The sequence below is a fragment of the Elephas maximus genome, chromosome 1 (genome assembly GCF_024166365.1).
Source record: "Elephas maximus indicus isolate mEleMax1 chromosome 1, mEleMax1 primary haplotype, whole genome shotgun sequence".
NCBI lineage: Eukaryota > Metazoa > Chordata > Mammalia > Proboscidea > Elephantidae > Elephas > Elephas maximus.
This window is the reverse complement of record NC_064819.1, coordinates 152,492,421-152,514,841: the sequence shown is the minus strand read 5'-3', so window position 1 is coordinate 152,514,841 and position 22,421 is coordinate 152,492,421. Positions and strand designations below refer to the sequence as shown.

The 22,421-nt window shown below is 35.3% G+C and overlaps 1 protein-coding gene across 4 annotated transcripts in view; it reads left to right on the top strand.

Moving 5' to 3' along the window:
- RNGTT (RNA guanylyltransferase and 5'-phosphatase) overlaps positions 1-22,421 on the top strand; it is a 356,175-nt gene that overhangs the window by 201,191 nt on the left and 132,563 nt on the right. For all 4 annotated transcript variants that reach the window (XM_049897145.1, XM_049897156.1, XM_049897124.1 and 1 more), the window contains one exon: positions 19,111-19,211. In XM_049897145.1, the coding sequence (XP_049753102.1) occupies positions 19,111-19,211 (101 nt within the window). The remainder of the gene's footprint in view (positions 1-19,110; positions 19,212-22,421) is intronic.

Sequence of the window (22,421 nt, the reverse complement as noted above, 5' to 3'; positions counted from 1 at the left end):
CCATAACAAAAATACCACAAGTGGGTGGCTTTAAAGAACAGAATTTATTGTCTCACAGTTTTGGAGACTAACAGTCTGAATTCAGGGTGTCAACAGGGATATATGGTCTGTCTGTTCTAGGAGGTGATTCCTTGTCTCCTTCAGCTTTTGGCAGCCCTGGGTGTTTCATAGTATCCCTTGGCTTGTAGAGAGAACCTCATATGTTGTTTTTCTGTGTGTGTACTCCCCTTTGTAAGACATCACTCAGAAGGGGTTAGGTCTAGGACCCACCCTACTCTGTTAAGGCCTCATTAACATAAAAAAAAGAAAAACCCTATTTCCCAATAGGGTCATAGGTACAGGGGTTAAGACTTTTGCGTCATATCTTTTTGGGGACACAGTTCCATCTATAACAGCATTCTAAGTGGTCTTGCAACAAGTCTTTTCTCCATACTATATCCAGAGTGATATTATTCCTTAATCTTTTTACCAGTTTTTCATGTTAAAGACCCAAATCCTATAGATGAAGAAATTGAGGTACAGAGAGATTTATTGACAGTTTAGATTTGAAGTCAACCACTGCTGTCTAGTTGATTCCGACTTTTATCGACTCTATAGGACAGAGTAGGGATGTCCCATAGAATTTCCAAGGCTGTACCTTTACAGGAGCAGCCTGCCACATCTTTGTCCGGAGGAGTGGCTGGTGGGTTCTAACTGCCAACCATTTGGTTAGCAGCTGAGTGCTTAACCACTGCACTACCCGGGCCCCTTAGATTTGAAACCATGTACACTTTTTCGTTATCACATGCTGCCATTTGGTTTTCCCATGTGTTTTGCTGTTGACACAAAAATAACTTTTATTTTTTTTAATTTAAAAGTATCTTTATTTTGTTACTTTATTGACAGTGTTTTAAAAAATTTTAAGTGTCAGCTATACTTGACAGAATATTTTGAGAAAAATTGGTGGTAATTTCTTCAAAAGAGCTGCTTATTTTCAATATAAATCTATATTCTTTCTAAGATTTAAGGTTCAAATTTCCATCAAACCGAGGTGATCATTGTTAAAAACAACCATTTTTAAATTGAATTTTCTATCTGGCTATCAGTTTATATCATAAACCAATTAGTTTTTGTTAGAATCTTACAGGGTTTTCAGTTTTTAAATTAACATTTCAAATTGCTAATCCTTTGTCATTGTCACCTACAAATGAATATTTTCAGTGACCACTTCGCATTGTAATACGGAAAAGGTAGTAGATTTCTTACTGTACAGCTATTATATCATTACAAAGTTAATAATAAAGTTAAATCTAATTTATTAGCTTTTACAAGAGAATATTTTTTTATGTAGCATAGCTAATTTCTACTTGTGGTGAAACTCAACTGATTAATTTTTACCCTATTAAATATTTGATTTTACTTTTATCAGTTGAGTTTTATTTTTTTGTTACAGTTGTGTTTCTAGATAAGAATTTTTATGCCAGTAGTAATCCATTACTATGAAATAAATACAGAATTGTACATAGTGGATTGCAAAATTGAGGCAATAATAAATATCTTGAAAGTATTTTTGTTTTGTTTTAAGAAAAATGGCCTTTTTTTTTTTAATTCACCAGCTATGCTAGAGATAGTAAAACATGTATTGTTTCTCTATTCATTTTAGAGTATTCCCAAGCAATAGTGATACACTTGTTTTTCATGTTTTCTTCACTGTCTTGCTTTTCTCTGAGGTGGGTCAGTTTGATTTTATATCTCTGGCAATCAGTTTGCATGTAAATTTCAAGTCAGCCCTGCTTTTAATATTGTATTCTTGTGAAATATTAATATTTTTATTAAATCTTTACTACTGCTAGGTATATTGAATGTCATGGATAGATTGTAAAATGAAAATTAGAATTAGTCTAATGCCTGTCTTAAAGTACATGATGAATTAGAGTTGTTTTCCTTTGTAGCAGGGATGATGTTACCATGGTGAGAGTTTCTGTTTCCATGACATTTGGTTGCATATTTCGATACGTCTTCAGTTGAAGAAGGGCTCTGTTTCCTGGCAGACTGGAGGAATGTCATTCTACCTTATCCCAAAATGTGTTTCTTTTTTTATTACAAAAATATAATAATTACCAAGGAATTGTGATAGCAAAGTGCCAAGAGGAAAATACACCTTGTTTACTGCTAAATATTTTTCCAACTTTTGGAACACAGCAAAATGTTCTTAAGCATGCTTTGTAAGGAAGAAAAAGGGGGAAGAGCATCATTTTCTAGTTTTCTTAATAAAATGTTTGTTTTTCAATAGAATTTCATTGACACAGCAAATAGCTACAGATGAATAAACTTGTGATAAATCTCAGTTGGATATAGATATGTAATATTGTACAACCAAAAGCGGCTGCTAATGATGATATATTGGTTGTGGAGAAAGAGAAAATAAATATGAACAAGAACTTTACAAAAGTGAAAGAATCAGTCAATTCCCAGAGGGTAAATGTGTGAAATATAAAACCACAGTTCTCATACAAGTGATCCATTTTAAACTCTTAATGAATCAGGGGTTACTACTACCCATTGCTGTTGAGTCAGTTCTGACTCTTAGTGACCTTATAGGACAGAGTAGAGCTGCCCCCATAGGATTTTCAAGGATAGCTGGTATTTTTGAACTGCTGACCTTTTGGTTAGCAGCCAAACTCTTAACTACTGTGCCACCAGGGCTCCAAATTAGGGATATCCCTCTTTATTGATAATTTATGTTTAACGTAGATATTATTTTTAAAATCAAGCATTACAACGGTATTTTTTCAGTTTAATTTTTTTACTAGGTAATATATTCACATGGTTCAGAAATTTTAAAATACATTAAAAAATACATTCAAATATCCTAGAGAAATAAGAGCCTTTACACGAAATAGATATATGCACACCCGTGTTCCTTGCAGCACTATTTACAATAGCGAAAAGTTGGAAGCAACCAAGGTGCCCATAAATGGATGAATGGATAGATAAACTATGGTACATTCACACGATAGAATACTGAGCATCAATAAAGAACAATGTTGAATCTATGAAACATTTCATAACATGGAGAAATCTAGAAGACATTATGCTGAGTGAAATCAGTCAATTGCAAAAGGACAAATATTGTACAAGACCACTATTATAAGATCTGGAGAAACAGTTTAAGCAGAGAAGAAAATACTCTTTGATGGTTACGTGAGCGGGGTAGGGCGGCGGGGGAGGGAGAAGGGGATTCACTAATTAGATAGTAGATAAGTTTCATTTTAGGTTAAGGGAAAGACAATACACAATACAGGAGAGGTCAGCATAAATGGACTACACCAAAAACGAAGAAGTTCCTTAATAAACTGAACACTTCAAAGACCAGCATAGCAGGGGCGGGGGTTTGAGGACCATGGTTTCAGGGGACATTTAAGTCAATTGGCATAATAAAATCTATTAAGAAAACATTCTGCATCCCACTTTGGAGAGTGGCGTCTAGGGTCTTAAACGCTAGCGAGCGGCCGTCTAAGATGCATCAATTGGTTTCAACCTGCCAGGAACAAGGAAGAATGAAGAACACCAAAAACACAAAATAATTATGAGCCTAAGAGACAGAAAGGACCACATAAACCAGAGACTACATCATCATGAAACCAGAAGAGCTAGGTGGTACCTGGCCATAACCGATGACTGCCCTGTCAGGGAACTCAACGGAGAAACCTGACGGAGCAAGAGAGCAGTGGGATGCAGACCCCAAATTCTCGTAAAAAGACCAGACTTAATGGTCAGACTAGGACTGGAGGGAACCTGGAGGTCATGGACCCCAGACCTTCTGTTAGCCCAGGGCAGAAACCATTCCCAAAGCAACTCTTCAGACAGGGATTGGACTGGAATGGGGGATGGAAAATGATACTGGTGAAGAATGAGCTTCTTGGATCAAGTGGTCACATGAGACTATGTTGGCATTTCCTATCTGGAGGGGAGATGAGAGGGCAGAGGGGTCCAGAAGCTACCCGAATGGACGTGAGGAGAGAGAGTGGAGGGAGGTACTGTGCTAGCTCATCAGAGGGAGAGCAATTAGGAGTGTATAGCAAGATGTATGTAAATTTTTGTATGAAGGACTGACCTGATTTGTAAACTTTCACTTTAAGCACAATAAAAATTAATTAAAAAAAAAATACATTGAAGAAAGTCTGCTTCTCACAGCTCTCCTGTGCTCTGTTAGTTTATCTTTCCATAGTTTTCTTTATGAATTTGTAAGCAAGTATAAATATGTTAATATATTATCATCCCCCCTTTCAAAAAGTTACCATATTAATTTGTGCTGTGATTTTCAAAAAAATTTCTAAGTATGTTTTTCTATATGTATTTTGTTAGTGCTCTAATTTTTACATCTGGGCATATTGGAATAATAAAAGAGGACTTATTATTGACATACTTTCACAAACAGACAAAATATAAATATAGAGTCTATTCCTTTTTTTGGCCACACTTCTTTTATCTGTTGTTGTTAGGTGCTGTCCAATTGGTTCCGACTCAAAGCGACCCTAAGTACAACAGAACGAAACACTGCCTGGTCCTGTGCTATCCTCACAGTTACTGCTATAGTTGAGCACATCATTGCAACCACTGTGTCAGTTCATCTTGTTCAGGGTCTTCTTCTGTTTCCCTGACCCTCTACTTTACCAAGCATGATGTCCTTCTCCAGGAACTGATCCCTACTGATAACATGTCCAAACTATGTGAGACTAAGTCTTGCCATTATTGCTTCTAAGGAGCATTCTGGCTGTACTTCCTCCAAGACAGATTGGTTTGTTCTTCTGACAGGCCATGGTTTATCCGATATTCTTTGCCAACACCATCAGTCAAATGCATCAGTTCATCTTAGATCTACCTTATTCATTGTCCAGCTTTCACATGTATATGAGATGATTAAAAATACCATGGCTTTTGGGTCAGGTGCACCTTAGTCCTCAAAGTGACATTTTTGCTTTTTAACACTTTAAAGAGGTCTTTTGCAGCACATTTGCCCAGTGCAGCATGTTGTTTCATTTCTCGACTGCTGCTTCCATGGGCGTTGATTGTGGAACCAAGTAAAATTAAATCCTTGGCAACTTCAATCTTTACTCCATTTATTGTGATGTTGCTAATTGGTCCAGTTGTGAGGATTTTTGTTTTCTTTATGTTGGGGTGTAATCTATACTGAAGGGTGTAGTCTTTGGTTTTCAGTAAATGGTTCAACTCCTCTTCACTTTCAGCAAGGTTATCTGCATAACGCAGGTTGTTAATGAGTCTTCCTGCCATCTTGATGCCACATTCTTCTTCATATAGTCCAGCTTCTTGGATTATTTGCACAGCATACACACTGAATATGCACGGGGAAGGATGCGATTCTCATGCACACCTTTTCTGATAAACTATGTGGTATCCCCTTGTTCTGTTTGAATGACTGCCTCTTTGTCTAAGTACAGGCTCTGTATGAGCACAATTAAGTGTTCAGGAATTTCCATTCTTTGCAGTGTTATCTGTAATTTGTTATGATCCACACGGTTGAATGCCTTTTCATAGTCAATAAAACACAGATAAACATCTTTCTGGTATTCTCTCCTTTCAGTCAAGATCCATCTGACATCAGCAGTGATACCTCTCATTCAGTGTCCTCTTCTGAATCCGGCTTAAATTACTAGCAGTTCCCTGTTAACACACCGCTGCAACTGTTTTTCAGTTATCTTCAGCAAAATTTTACTTGTATGTGATGTTAAGAATATTGTTTGATAATTTCTGCATTCTGTTGGATCACCTTTCTTTGAAATGGGCACAAATATGGATGTTTTCCAGTTGGTTGGTCAGGCAGCTGTCTTCAGAATTACTTGGCATAGTTGACTGAGCACCTCCAGCTTTGCGTTCGTTTGTTGAAATATCTTAGTTGGTATTCTGTCAATTCCTGGAGGCTTGTTTTTCTCCAGTGCCTTCAGTGCAGCTTGAACTTCTTTTCTTCAGTACCATCCGTTCTTGATCATATGCTACCTCCTGAAGTGGTCGAATGTTGACCAGTTATTTTTGGTACAGTGACTCCATATTTGTATTGTCGTCTTTTGATGCTTCCCTCGTCGTTCACTGTTTTGCCCAGAGTCCTTCAGTATTGCAAATTGAGGCTTGAATTTTTTCTTCAGTTCTTTCAGCTTGAGAAAGACTGAGCGTGTTCTTCCCATTTGGTTTTCTAAGTCCAGGTCTTTGCATATTTCATTATAATACTTTGTTTTGTCTCCTTCAGCCACTTCCTGAAATCTTTACTTCAGTTCTTTTTGTTCATCATTTTTTTCCATTCCCTTTAGCTACTCTGCGTTCAAGAGCAAGTTTCAGAGTCTCTTCTGACATCTATTTTGGCCTGTTCTTTCTTTTCTATTTGTTATCTAGCTATCCCAAATGCTTAGAGCAATTCTGAATTTTAGAAGAAACTGTTTAAAAGCACACATTTTACAATTCACAGATTTTGTGATTTTCCTCTTGTTCAGTGATAACTGTAGTGGCTCTTTCTACGTAGACCAATTCAGTTTTTTTAAGAACCATAGTCTGTAATGGGCACATATTTACACAAGCTATTCATTCCACCTCAAACTGCTTTCCTCCTTTTTTTTGTATTACTCCAGTTCATCCTTCAATTATCAAATAAGATGTTATTTCCTTGGGGAAGCCCAGTCTGACAAGGTGAGTTGTGACTCTGTTCTGTGATCCTACAAGGCTCTCTTGTCAGTCTGTCAAAACTTTTAACAAAGCTTTTAGTTATTTTAATAAAACTTTTAGTTATTTAAAAAAAATTTTATTTCCCTCACTAGACTGTAAGTAGTATGAACTCAGGAACCATGTCTGTTTCATTCACAGTGATATTTTTGGTACCTGTATCATTTTTTTTTTTCTTATCATAGTAGACTTTCAGGAAAATGAATATTGAGTACTGTGTTTTATGTGTATACTGCAGGCATTCTGAATGTCTTAAGTTCCTCTGGTCTCTACCTATTTCATGCTGTCACAGCACTCTGTACTTAATATGTTGTAAAAATTCCCACAATTTATTATAATTGTTTATTTGCCTGAAATCCTCCATTGTTTTTATCTCTCTGACCTTTAACACAGAGGTTGATGCAGACTTAGTAATTGATCAGTTTGTATTTGTTGGGCGGGGGCGGGGGGGGAGGAATAAATGCATACTTGGAACCAGTGGTTCTCAGTTGGGGTGATTTTATACCCCTCTCACCCAGGGGACATATGACAATGTCTGGAGATTTTTTTTTTTTTTTAATTTTTATTCTGCTTTAAGTGAAAGCTTACAAATCAAGTCAGTCTCTCCAACAAAAACTTATATACACCTTGCTACATACTCCCAATTACTCTCCCCCTCTGAAACAGCCTGCTCTCTCCCTCCACTCTTTTCATGTCCATTTTGCCAGCTTCTAACCCCCTCTACCCTGTCATCTCCCCTCCAGGCAGGAGATGTCAACATAGTCTCAAGTGTCCACCTGATCCAAGAAGCTCACTTCTCACCAGCATCCCTCTCCAACCCATTGTCCAGTCCAATCCATGTCTGAAGAGTTGGCTTTGGGAATGGTTCCTGTCCTGGGCCAACAGAAGGTCTGGGGGCCATGACCACTGGGGTCCTTCTAGTCTCAGACCATTAAGTCTGGTCATTTTACGAGAATTTGTAGTCTGCTTCCCACTGCTCTCCTGTTCCCTCATAAGTTCTCTGTTGTGTTCCCTGTCAGGGCAGTCATTGGTTGTAGCTGGGCACCATCTAGTTCTTCTGGTCTCAGGCTGATGTAGTCTCTAGTGTATGTGGCCCTTTCTGTTGGAGACATTTTTCATTATAACTGGGTGGGAGGAATTGGTACTGGATTCAGTGGGTAGAGGCTTAGTGGCATCCTGCAATGCACAGAACACCCTCCTTAACAAAGAATTATCTAGTCCAAAATGTTGGTTAGTCCTGCTGTTTCAGAACGGTTTCTGCTTTAAACTTTGAATGTAATTCTTTTGCTTTCTTATTATCTTAGACTTACTGACTCATTTTATATTATGCCTTTTGAATACACCTTAACAGACAATCTTAAAACTTTTCTCTTTCCATTGCCTCGGTATAATGTAGTAGTTAGTATGGATTTTGCGATCTGAGTAAAAACCTGTGTCCGAATACTTAACCCTGTCTGGGCATATTACTCAACTTCTTTATGTCTCAATTTTTTGATCAGTGAAATGGGGGATTATGTTAAGTTATCCTACTTCACGATGGTATTCTGAGAATAAATGATTTACTAGCACTCAAAGCAGTGGCTGGTGGAAAATAAAAACTCAGTAAATGCTATTGATTAGGAATTGTTACTGTATTATTCCATGTAAGGGACATAAAACCAGTTGCTGTTGAGTTAACTCCAATTCGTAACAACTCCGTGTGTGTCAGAGTAGAACTGTGATTTATAGAGTTTTTTTAATGGCTGGTTTTTCCGAAGTAAATCACCAGTCCTTTTTTCCTAGGCACCTGTAGGTGGGCTCAAACTTCCAACCTTTTCTTTAGCAGCTCAGCATGTTAACTGTTTACACCAACCAGGGACTCCCAGTAGAAGATGAAACTAGAGATGAAAAATAAGGCTACATCTGGGAGTGGTGGGTGGTGGCTTTGGTTTTTAAGCTGAGAAGCTTTATTTTATTCATTAAGCCATCTAACCAGGTATATTTTGGATCAGTTGTATTTGATAGGGCCTGTTGATAATAGGGATATCAATTAGAATGTTATCACAGTGGTTTGTGTGAAAAAGTAATGAAGACGATGAAATGTGGAAGCAGTAGAGATTGAATCAAAGATGATTCAGAAGATTGGAATCTGCCATGTTAAGTAAAAAAAAAAAAAAGTAGTTTCATGTTAATCAGAAAGGGAAGGAACCAGTGGTTTTTTTTTTTAAGCATATAGATGATTCAGCTTTAGATCGGAAAGTTTAAGTTACCATCAGGGTATTTATGAGGAGGCTTGTGCTTAACATACTTTATGTTTGAAATTGAGAACCTGGACCTTCTTGGGAGAAAAATTGGGATTAGAGATAAAGATTTGGGAGTAATTCTCATTGTGAGTATAGTTGGAGTCTTAGGCATAGATTTTACGGTGAGTAACAGTAAAAAGAAGGCAGAAAATAGGGGCTTTAAAGAGTGTTTATTGTTCAGACTGGGTTCAGATGTTGAAATTTACTCTGCCCCAAATGACTGTTTAGTATATATGTGGTTTTTTTTTAAACTCATTGTTGTTGAGAAAATACACAGCAAAACACGTACCAGTTCAACAGTTTCTACTTGTACAATTCAGTTACATTGGTCATAGTACATTCTTTGAGTTGTGCGATCATACTCACTCTCCTTTTCTGAATTGTTCCTCCCCAGTTAACGTAAACTCACTGTCCCCTAAGGTTCCTATCTAATTTTTTGAGCTGTACTTGTCACTTTGATCCCATATAGATATGGGATATAGCCTTAAAAGAGCATAATGCTTAAGGCAGACATTTTTTACGGTTAAGCTAAACTATTGTTTCATTTTAAGAAGACTTCAGGGGGTATTTTTGGTTTAAGGTTTAAAGGTATCTCAGGGCAACAGTTTCAGGGTGGACATTATTTTTTTAAAACTGCTGATAAATGTTCAATGTTAATATTTTTTCGTTGATTTTTAATGAAGCAGAGTAAGTCCATGTAGTAATATTTATTGGTTTTTCCATTCCCTGTCTGCCATATCCTATTTATGAAGCATAAAATTATTTTTGTTAGCAAGTTTTTCAGAACTTCTTTGCTTCCTGAGCTAATTGGGGACCCTTGAAGCTGTTTTTAAATCAGATATGTGAAATCACTGATCTATAGGGAAATCAAATTGTTCTGCTAAACTGAAATTTTGACAGGAGGACAAAATAAGTTACTCTCAATTTATTTTAAAATAAATTATCTTCCCGCCTTTCTGTCTAACTGAGAGGATGAGCTGGGTTATCATAGCAATACTAGGCATATAGAAAATTGTTTTAGTGATACAGTGCAGTAAAATTTAGCAAAAAGGAAGTTAAAGTACTTAATATATAAGGTAACTAGGCTGCAGATGTTACTTGTAATCTAGAATTTGGACAGCTATCAGTAGGTCACTTTTGTTTAGACTTGTCTCTACCATAGAATGGGAGAAACCTCTTTGTGAGACTCAGCTAGTTCTAAAAGTTAATGTAATTTCATACAAGGTGACAGTATCCTTGGATATTAACTTAGAGTTAATCCTGGGTTGTGGAATACTTGAGCTCTTTCCTTCATCTAATAAACTTTGAGTGTCTACTATATGTCAGTCACATTGCTGAATTTTGGAAATATAAAAATGGATAAAGACGGTGTTTCTGTCCTAATGGGGCTTAGATTCTATGAAGAAACTGACATAAGAAATTACGTTACAGTGTGTAAGGTGGAAGAATGCAGATTGATAGAGTAGGGGAGGCACTTTGGTGGGCCCAGAGAGTAGTTTCAGGGTGTATTGGGAGATCAGGTCTGTGCTAGAGACAGAACAAGGTTCTTGGTTTAGTAGGCCTTCACAGGTACTTAAGGGACAGAAATTAACTGAGTGGTTTAGGTGCTGAGGAAGTTTAGTAGGTTTGAGGTCTCTGCCTGCTAGCCAAGATACTTGCCAGTTGCATCCTCTCTTAGTCACCATTCCACACAAAATAAACTAAGTTAGAAGCAATTGATATATAATGGGTTGGGTTTGGAACAGTTTTGTAATTTCATCTCATGGGAGTATCTAACCCAACCTTTTCGTCTTTTTATCATTTGCCTTTGGACAAATGATATTCTTTGTTTTGTTAATGATAGAAAGATAATTTCTGTATTATTGTGATTTAGGAATCTTAGGCACAAGTCATAACCTCTCAGGTTATTAGTTTGCTTATCTATAAAGAGGGGAAGTTTAATTGTGTGCTTTTCAGGCCCTCTCATTTTTCTAATATTTTTACCTATGTCCAGTACTGGTTTTGACACTAACTGGCTTTTTTCTTTTAACCTGTCTCTACCCCAGTTTCCGTGTTGGTTAAATTTTCAAATCACTTTCAGTTCTGTGGAACTGCCCAGATACAGAAAGCTGAGGTTTCAGAAGTCTTTGCATAGTTATAATATTTTCAAAAATTGTTTTCCTAGAGGTGTAAGCTACAGGTTGTTTTTTATTAAACAACAACAGCAAGAAGAAATTAAGACTTGTAAATAAGATAATAGAAGTAATAATCTAAATGTGTTTTTGAGCAAAATTTCCAACCTGAATAAACCAAGAAACTGCATCAGTTCTCTTAATGACTTTACAGAACTTCAGTTTTCATAAGTAACATTAAAAACTTTAAAAATAACTGAGAAATGTCGGCAAGCTTTTAAAAACTGAGAAGTCTCTATTCTCTTCTGCTTCGTTGCCTGATGACCTCTCCCTGCTCTCTCTAACAAGTTTGTGATTTTTCAGAAAATGGAATACCAGGCGATTGCCTTGATGTATTTTTATTGGAGAACTACCCTTTTCTCTATACATCAGTAAGAACAAAATAGAGCAGTGAGCAAACAATCTCAGGAAACTAGCAAATTTCCCTTCAACTCATACATGGTCCTGATCTCATTGCCTGGAACATTCTTCTAACCTAATTGTTGTTCAAAATTCAATTAATGCGTTTTTCTCGACCAGAATACCTTCCTTTACCCCTCACTCTGGTTTTAATGTCTCTCTGTTGTACTTCCTTAGCAACTCTTGTTCAGATTCATTTTAGTACCTTTCCCTTTTCTGTAATCTCTCTTGCTGATTACGCTGAAAGCCCCATTGTGATCAAGCTCTCTGTTTTGTTAGCATTTATATCTCCAGTAACTAGTATGGTACTGGGTACATAGTAGGTACTTAGTGTTGAATGAATGACTTTTCCTTTATACCGGATATTCGTGTCTTATTAAATACAATAGAATGCCTATTTGCTTCTCAGTGAAACATGGACAAAGCATCTTACAAGTTGTTAAGTCTTGAGTTGTTCTGGTGTTCTAACCAGGAGATGGCATTATGTCTTAGAAGTCTTGTTTGTAGCCTCAGGTCTCAGCGTACAGCCTAGAATATATATTCTGATAACATACCTGCTCACATTACTAGTGGAAATCATACAGTAGCATAGGGCTGCAAAGCATTTTTAGATATGTAGACAAACAAAATGCTATTATTGTATTTTTACAAATTAAATAGATGTGGCCCACAGTTTGACCTTGCTTAAAATCATTAAGTTAGTAACAACTAGTAGAGACAGAGAAAGACTAAAATATCTTACCCTTCTTTACTGTTATTACTACTAGCTTTCTTTGCAGCAGGGTTTCTTAAATTTGGTACAGTTGACATTTTGGGCTGGATAATTCTTTGTGGTAGGTGACTGTCCTGTGCACTGTAGCATGTTTAGCAGAGCATCGTGGCCTCTACTTACTAGGTCCACCCCCTCTATCCCCAGTGTGACAAACAAAAATGTCTCCAGACATTACCAAATATACCTAGGGTATAAAATTGCCCCTAGTTGAGAATATTGCTTTATACAACAAATATATCACTTATGCCTTCATTTAGTTTTCTCTATTTTAGTTTTAGAGACTTCTGTTTTGCACATGGACATCTTCCACCTCCAGGCCAGGTTCTGTTTTCATTTGATAAACACTTTGCTAAACATTTCACTTGGTTGCCTGGCATTTGCATTTATTACTTTTTTTTTTTTTTTAAGATGACAGTGGATATCTTAGGTGAAATTGGTAATTGTCTCCAGATATAATGTATTCCCACTTTTTTATTTGACAGCTCACCTGGTAAAATCAGATTTATTTCTATAGAAATAAGTATTAAATGTGTTAGTTAAATATAGCTTTGATAATTATTTCAGTCTAGATATATGCTGGTAAATTTAATGAAATTAAAATGCATTACTCTCTAATTATACACTGGAACATGTAGCTTGAAAGGATGTTTTTGTATCCTTGATAGTTCAGCAGGGTTGTACTTCAGGTTTGGTAACTCATAAATATTTTTAAAAGGCTTAAGATATTATATAATATCTTTGCATTTATTATTTTGTGGATCATGAAAAAAGGAATCCTTTTGGCAATGATTTATATACATAATCTTTCATGAATATTGCTATTTTAAATTGTTTCATAATCTGTTATTTTTGTAATTAAATGTACCTGAGATTTAAGTTTATAGTAAGTTTTGAAATTCTGTATTTTTATCCTTCATCAAGTATTTATTGAGCCTTTTACTAGGTGTTTTGTAGCCCCAAAATTAGACATGCTTTTTGCTGATATAGAATGTACATTCTTATAAATATTATTTAATAACTTACATTGATGTTGATTTCTCAGTGCTCTCATACTGTCACTTAAGTAAAGAAACAGGGAACAGAAGTAACTGATGGTTTGTCTAGGAGTATGAAATTCACTTGGCAGAGGTTGTGAATGGTGTAGGCATAGGATGGACATAACCTTTTTCAAACTATATAAGCTCACTATTCCTTTTTCAGCCCATTCATCCTTGCTGACACTCTTTTCTTCCACTTTTTTTTAAAATCACCCACTACCAGAGTGAGCCGTTGTTACTAAGAGGCATAGGGCATTTTCTTTCAAATATGCTTTGTTAGGAAAACAGATTAAATTTGTCCGAATCTGGAATCTTAGAAGTTCAACATTTCTAAAATATTTATATGCAAAGCAAGTCTATTTTAAAGATACCTGTCATCCTCCTGAAGGATATATATTACCTAAATAATCTTTCAGTACAAATAAATAGGCAGAAACTTCCATTGAAATATTACCCATTTGATTTTGTATTCATTTATGTTTAAACACAAAACGGGGTGGGGGCGGAAATAGTATATATTGTATTCTTAAATGTGCTACAGATACAATGTCTTTTGTATCAACTCCAGTGATTTGTCTTTCTTAGTAAAACTTAAGTTATACTAAATTATGCTAAATTGTCATTATATGGAATTCTGTTTGAAATAAATGAGCCTCTGACTATGGTTTTTGCCGTTTTTCTCAAATTTATAAAAATCTGTTAGAATAAGATTTGAGCTGTATATTAAAAAAAATAAAATTGGTAATGAGAACACTTATTTTCTCCTTTCTAAATAAGTGCTTTCTCATAATATGGCCACACTTTTATAATGCCCTCACTGAATTTGCATACTTATCTCTCCTTCAGTAGATCCTATATTTTTCTATCCTTGCGTTTTTGCTCATATTTATGTTTCAAAGCTGATGAATGAATATTATCCATCATTCAAGGCTTGCAATATTTGTTCCTGTGTATTCAGTACTTAAGTTACCCAGGTAAAACATTTTCTGTCTTCACTGTGTTCTCTGAACCCATTTAAAACATACTTTCCTTCTGTAACCGTTTGCTTCTAACAAATTATATGGTTGGTGGAGAAGGAACCAAAGTTTGTTTACCTTTGACAGACACTGCCAAATATACAAAGTTTGTACACTTAAGAAGATGTTTTGCAAATATTTTTGAGTTCATTTGAATTGAATTTTGAAGCCTCCAATGTAAAAATATGTATTAAAGATTAGAGGCCTGAGTGAAGGCCTAGCTGTATACTGACTGCAAGAAATCCAGTTTAAGCTTAAGGGATATATTGGCTAAAATAAAGTGTAGCTAAAGATATACCATGCTGACGTTATAAAGAGAAACCTGGAATGCCTGTGTTAATATCAGTATATTTAAGGGCAAGGATATTACCACAGATAAAGAGGGTCTTTTTATATTAAATAAGTCAATTTCTGAAGAGAACATAACAATATTAAGTTTGTCTGCACCTAATAGTTTCAAAGTACATGAAACAAAAATTGGTAGAAAAGAGGAATAGACAAATTTGTTATTTGAGTTGAAGATCTTAAAATTTCTCAGTAATTGGTACAACAGACAGGAAATCCACAAAGATTTAGAAGGCTTGAACAGCATTATTAACCAACTTGTCCCAGATGACATTTATAGAACTCTCCCTCCAACAATAGCAGAATCCACATTCAAGTCCTCACAGAAAATTTACCATTATATTAGAACTGTAATACGTTATGACCATATGTGGCTCATCTGAAATGCAAGATTGGTATAATATTGAAAAGTCAGTGCGTATAATGATCTTTATTAACAGAGTTATATCTCAATGTATGTAAAAAGCATTTTACAAAATTTAAGATCCTTTTATAGTAAAAAACTCTTATCAAACTAGGAATAGAAGGAAAATTCTCTTAACCTCATAAAAGACATCTATATTAAAACCTATAGCTAACTTAATATTTAACGTTAACTGTCTGAATTCTTTTTCCCTACAATCATGAAAAAGACGAAGGTGCTTGCCCTTTTCACTCATATATGACACTGTATTATATGACGTTGCCAATGCTGGAAGGCAAGAAAAAGAAGTAAAAGGGATACAGATTAGAAAGGAAGAAGTAAAACTGCCTTTATTCTCAAATGACATGATTGTCTATAGAAATTTCCCCCAAATTTACAAAAACGTCGCTAGAATTTGTAAGGAAATTCAGTAAAGTCACAGTACAAGTGCCAGTATTCAGAAATCAATTGTATTTCTATAAACTAGCAATGAAATATGGGGAACTTGAAATTTTTTTAAAAGTATGATTTATAATAGTACCAAAAATATGAAATTATTAGGAGTTAATTTAACAAAAGTTGTATACAGCTTGTGTATTGAAAACCACAGAACATTGCTGAGAGAAATTTAAGAAGACCTAAATAAATAGATTTACAATATATTCATGAATCAGAACGTTGAATATTGTTGAGATTTCAGTTCTCTCCTAATTCATTTCTTGACTCAGTGTAATCCTAATTAAAATGTCATTAGGCTTTTATTTATCATAGAAATTTACAAACTGATTTTAAAATTTTTGGTAGAAATGCAAATAGACAGCATTAGCTAAGAGTTTTGAAAAAGAACAAAGTTTGAAGACTTACACAACCTGATTTTGAGGGTCAGTGGAAAAGAGAAAAATCTTCAGTGAGGTGAATTGACCCAGTAGCTGCAACAGTGGGCTTAAATGTAGAAACTGTTGTGAGGATGACTCAAGACTGCAAGACTTGGCAGTGTTTCGTTATGTTGTATATAGGGTCGCTATGAGTTGGAATCAGTTCACTGGGACCTAACAAAATAAAGCTACAGTAACTGGGACTTTTTTAGTACCCGCCAAACAGTGAACCTAGTCCTTTACTTTATATCATACAAATAAGTTAACTTGAAATGGATCATATACCTTAAAATGAGAGCTAAAACTGTAAAACTTCTCTAAGAAAACATAGTAGAAAAATATAGTGGCTTCAGGATAGATAGATTCCTTAATAAAACACAAAAAGCATGAATTATAAAGTTTAAAAATTGACTAATTTTTAATCATTTTTAATAGACAATTTTGACTTCATAGAGGTTAAAAACTTCACTTTTCAAAAGAAAATTATTAAGAAAATTTAAGACAGAAAATATTTGCAGTGCCTATGTCCTATAAAGGCTTTTATCCAGAATATATAAACAGCTTACAACTCAATAATAAGGATATGAACAGCCCAGTGAAAACAGGGGCAAAATATTTCAACAGACACTTCACCAAAGAAGATATATTGTTGGCTGTTGTCATGTCAGCTTCTTACTCTTGGAGACCCTATGCATAACGGGATTGGACTGTTGTGATCCATAGGGTTTTCACTGGTTGATTTTTTTTTGGAAGTGTATCTCCAGATCTACTTTCTTCCTAGTCTGCCTTAGTCTGGAAGCTCTGCATCACAGCAACATACAAGCCTTCACTGATAGATGGTTGGTGGCCGCACTTGAAGTGCATTGGCTTGGAATCCAACCCAGGTTTCCTTCACGGAAGGCGAGAATTCTACAACTGAACCGCCACTGCCCTCAAAGAAGGTATACAGATGATGTATTAGTGCTGTAACAAAGTATCACAAACTTAAAACAACAGTAATTTATTCTCTCACAATTTAGGCTAGAAGTCTGAAATCAGGATGTCCTCAGAACCTTGCTCTCTCTAAAGGCTGTGTGGAAAGATTTTTTCCTCGTCTCTTTCATCTTCTGATACTCTCTCACAGGCATTCTTGGCTTTTGGCAGATAACTCCCATCTCTGCTTCTGTCTTCACATGGAAGTGTCCGTGTCTTCATATGGTGTTCTTCCCTCTGTCAGTGTCTCTTCTAAGATCATTTTGGATAAAGGCCTACTCCACTCTACTCCAGTATGACTTCACGTTGACTTAACAAATTACTTCTGTAAAGACGCTATTTCCAAATTAGGTCTCATTCATAGGGACTGGGGGTTAGGACTTGCACATATCATTTTGGCACAAGTCAACCCATAACAGATGGTAAATAAACACATGAAAAGACTTTCAACATATTTTGTCATTGTTGTTAGGTGCTGTCAAGTCAGTTCCAACCCATAGCGACCCCATGTACAACAAAATGAAACCCTACCCAGTCCTGCACCATCCTCACAGTTGTTATGCTTGAGCCATTGTTGTAGCTACTATGTCAGTCCATCTTGTTGAGGGTCCTCCTCTTTTTTTCCTGACCCTCTACCAAGCATGATGTCCTCCAGGGATTGATCCCTCTTGATAACATGTCCAAAGTATGTGAGACATAGCCTTGCCATCCTTGCTTCTAAGGAGCATTCCGGTTGTACTTCTTTAAAGACAGGTTTGTTTGTTCTTTTGGCAGTCCCTGGTATATTGAATATTCTTTGCCAACACCACAATTCAAAGGCATCAATTATTCTTCTGTCTTTCTTATTCATTGTCCTGCTTTTGCATGTATATGAAGGCGATTGAAAACTCTATGGCTTGGGTCAGGTGCTCCTTAGTCTTCAAGGTGACATCTTTGCTTTTCAACATTTTAAAGAGGTCTTTTGCAGCAGATTTGCCTAATGCAGTGCAGCGTTTGATTTCTTGACTGCTGCTTCCATAGGTGTTGATTGTGGATCCAAGTAAATGAAATCCTTGAAAACTTCAGTCTTTTCTCCATTTATCATGATGTTGTTTATTGGTTCAGTAGGAAAGTGCAAATTAAAATTAGGAGGCATACCCACTGAATGGGTAAAATTAAAAAACTGACATTGCCCAGTTCTGGGGAGGATGTGGAGCAACTGGACATCTCATGCATTGCTAGTGGGAATGGAAATGGTACAGCCACATTGGAAAACAGATAGGCAGTTTATTATGAAGTTAAACATACATTAATCATGTGACCCAGCCATTCCACTTTCGGTATGAAATCAAGAGTGAGGGGGAAAGAAAAGAGAAATGAAAACATATGTCCATACAACTTGTTGACGAATGTTCAGAGCAGCATCATTCATGATAGCCAAAAACTGGAAACAAACCAGATATCCATTAACTTATCAATGCATAAACAGTTTGTGGTATATATATAACATGGAATCCTACTTTGCAGTAAAAAGGAACAAACTAATAATACATGAATCAGCATAGCTGAATCTCAAAATCTTTATGTTAAGAATATTTTATGAATTCTAGTAAAGGCACACATGGAGTGATAGAAAGCAGATTAATTGTTGCCAGAGGGCTGGAGGAAGGAATTGGTTGCAAATTGCTCATGAGGGAACTTTTAGGGGTGATTGAAATATTTCTGTATCATGCTTTTGGTGATAGTTATGTAGGTATCAATTTGTCAAAGCTCATTAAATAAGACAGTTCAAATTGGCTGATTTTATTCATTTTAAATTTTGCCTTGGTAAAGTTGAACAAGAAAAAATATTATCATCAGACTTTGAGTCATGGAAAGGTTGGATAGAATAACTGAATTTTTCTTTTTTTTTGAACTTCCACAGACAAGAATCTACATGTCTTTGGCATGCGCAAAAGGACAAAGGCCATTGACAAAAGGATAGATAACAGCCTCACTCATTGGTTGACAATAACAAAAATTATATTCAGAAAAGAAATAGTAATTTTGCTTAATAAAAAATAGATGTAACTGTTCAATAAATTGAGTGTTCAGGGCTTTTAAAAAAAGCTACTTATTAATTATTATTGTCATTTTAACTCACTTTAGAAATATAAGCCTGGCCGATGTGATGATATTCTGAAATGGAAGCCTCCCAGTTTGAATTCTGTGGATTTTCGCCTAAAGATAACAAGAATGGGAGGAGAAGGGTAAGTGTACACTCACCTCCCGCCCCCTTCCCCCCATTTTTACATGAGATAATGCTGTTTGCACACTGTTTACTGGGTACTCTAGGAGCCCTGGCAGCACAGTAATTAAGTGCTCAGTTGTTAACCACAAGATTGCCGGTTCAAACCCATCAGCTACTCCGCTGGAGAAAGATGTGACACTCTGCTTCTGTAAAGATTACAGCCTTGGAAACCCTGTCCTTTAAGGTTGCTATGAGTTGATGGCAATGAGTTTGGCTTGGTTTTTTACATATACTATCTAATTTTCACAGATTGCTTCTTTGACCTGTAACAGTTAACATTCTGTATTATCATTTAAACTTCACTAATTTGTTCTTGGAAACCCTGGTGGCATAGTGGTTAAGTGCTACAGCTGCTAACCAAAAGGTCGACAGTTCAAATCCACCAGGCTCTCCTTGGAAACTATGGGGCAGTTCTACTTTGTCCTATAGGGTCACTGTGAGTTGGAATCGACTCGACGACAACAGGTAATGGTAATTTATTCTTAAAATCCTCTTTTTTAACAACAGTTATTTCTAATATAAAAAAAGACTTTTTTAAATTGTAAAAGTAAAAATTGATTTTACTAAAAATAAGCCTGTCAAATGACTTACAAATATAAGACATGATCATTGCCATTATAATTAAATATATTGAAATAAGTATTTTTTATTTTGAAGGATTACTGCTCATGTTTGCATTTGTAGAGCAAAATTTTATCCATACTTTATTACAGCAAAGATTTAATTGTTGAATTTTATCTTAATAAAAAATCTTTTTCATAATGTTCAGCAAGTGGTAATTTTTTCATTTACTGTTAAATCTTTTTTGTCTTTATTGGTTGCCTTTTTAGAATAAAAGATGATATAAGAATATTTCCATTGTTTTTCCAAAGCTTTGTTTTATTTCACCTTTTTTAAGGCAGGAATTTTTAAGGCATCTTATGTAAGTGAATATATTACAACAAAATAAGAAATGCTTAGTCAAGGAAATCATGAAGAGAAAATTAGAGTGAAAACCAAATAAGATAACTCTAGCAGAGAGATTTAAGCTTACCAGTGCGTGCCATGAAATCCTTTGTACTTGCCAAACGTAAATTGCAAGTTTGCCTTTTTGTAGCTGTTGGAAAGAGGGATATGTGATCAGTTATCTGAGTCCAGACTCCATAAGATTAAAGTAGTCTCTTCAGAGACTGTGATTTCTCATAAAGAGGATGCTGTGTAATGTAGTGAACTATATCCTGTTTACATCCTAGGTAAAAAGTGGGTTTAATAAGGCTGTACAGGTGTCAGTTTCAAAAATACGGTATTTAATATTTTATATCCTTAAATAAAGACTTGCGACTTAATGCCCAAGTACAGTTTAATCAGAACAAGTATTTGGGTCCCCTAAATAGTGTGGTTTAGGTATTTATAGATGGAACATCTATCTGTCTACACACACACACACACACACACACACACATACATACATACATGTGCACACACACATATGTATTTTCCAGTTTTCAAATATATTATTTCTCTTAACTTTGGATAAATATTGATAAACATTAAATTCAGGATTATTCTTCTGACAAAGAACCTGGTGTACAGATATTCTGGGTTTCAGTTAACGGAGGAACCTATGTGTTAGTAAATAGTCAGGCAAGCTCGATACCTCTTCTAAAAATATCTTATAGAAGACCACCTCATTTCTAAAACAATGGAAATGGAGAGATTAATTCTGGTGGGACTGTACTTTTTTTTTTTTTTTTTAAGACAGATGACTATGGATCTTTGGAAATTTAAGACTTGCAAAGATGCAGTAAATTTTATTAAATTGCTTTATTACTAAATCTTCTATTTTGCCTAATACTGTATTTATGATATTTAGTTAAGTATGGACCTGTGTGTGCTTTTATTGATTTTTTTTTTTTTTTAGTTTTGAAAAATCATGTAGTTGTCCTTTCTACAGGTAGTAATTCTTAAAAAAAATTCTTAGCAGCATTTAAAAGCTATATGAAGTTAAACATAGAATGCCCGTATCTCTAAGTAGCAAAAAAATGGCAGTCTTTTTTTTCTGTGTAATTGCCCATTGCAGTTACATATGTTGTTGTTGTTACCTGCCACTGAGTGAATTCCAACTCATGGCGACCCCACGTGTACAAAGTAAAACTACTCCATAGGGTTTTCAAGCCTGTGACCTTTTGGAAGCAGTTTGTCAGACCTGTCTCCCAAGGTGCCTCTAGGTGGGTTCAAACTGCCAACCTTTCAGCCAATAGTTGAGTGCGTAACTGCACCACAGAGGGACTCCTGCAATTACATATATCCAAAACACCTATTGCTGTCGAGTTGATTTTGACTCGTAGTGACGCTATAGGACAGAGTAGGACTGCCACATAGGGTTTCCAAGGAGTGGTTGGTAAATTCAAACTGCCAACCTTTTGGTTAGTAGCCATAGTTCTTAACCACTGCGTCAGCAGGGCGCCATAGGAAAATGTAATTCAGTTCAGTAGTTTGTCATCCAAATTTTGCTTTATTCTCACTATGTTGTTAATATGTTTTCTTCTTTTAAAATTTTACCTATTTAAATATCTCTTAAAAAAACAATGAATTGCTTTTGATTCTTGCATATCTGTGAAATATTCTAAAATGTCATTATATAAGGTGATTTTTCAGATAGGAATATACAAATTACATTGGCATAGGTACATTATTTATGCAACATGGATATCAGTTTTTAAAAATAGTGTATCTAATATGAAGTTACTTGGTAACTGTTATGTAAAATGCTTTATTCAGTTAGAGTAATATGCTTTTTTCATGTAAAGAATGTTATGTATTGTAGCAGTTTCCACTAAATAAATGAGTTTATATCTAATAGTTAATAGCAACTCAGTATGTTAGAGAGGCATTACAAGAAGCATACATGTAATAGTTTAAAAGGAGAGTAGTCATGTCATGAACTCATAAAACTCATAGCATGTGACCAGTGAACTGAGACTAAATATATTAAAATACCATAAACAAGCTAATTTGTTTTCTTAATTGTGCTTCTAAATATTTCTACAAAGCTTAGAATAGAATGAATATCTGGAAAGATACAATATACATACCAATCTTTGAAAAATGTTAGAAGTAATTTCTTATGAAGCCTTAAGCTTTCAAAGTATAGTTTTGAGTCTTACCCCACTGCTATAATAAAGTGGTT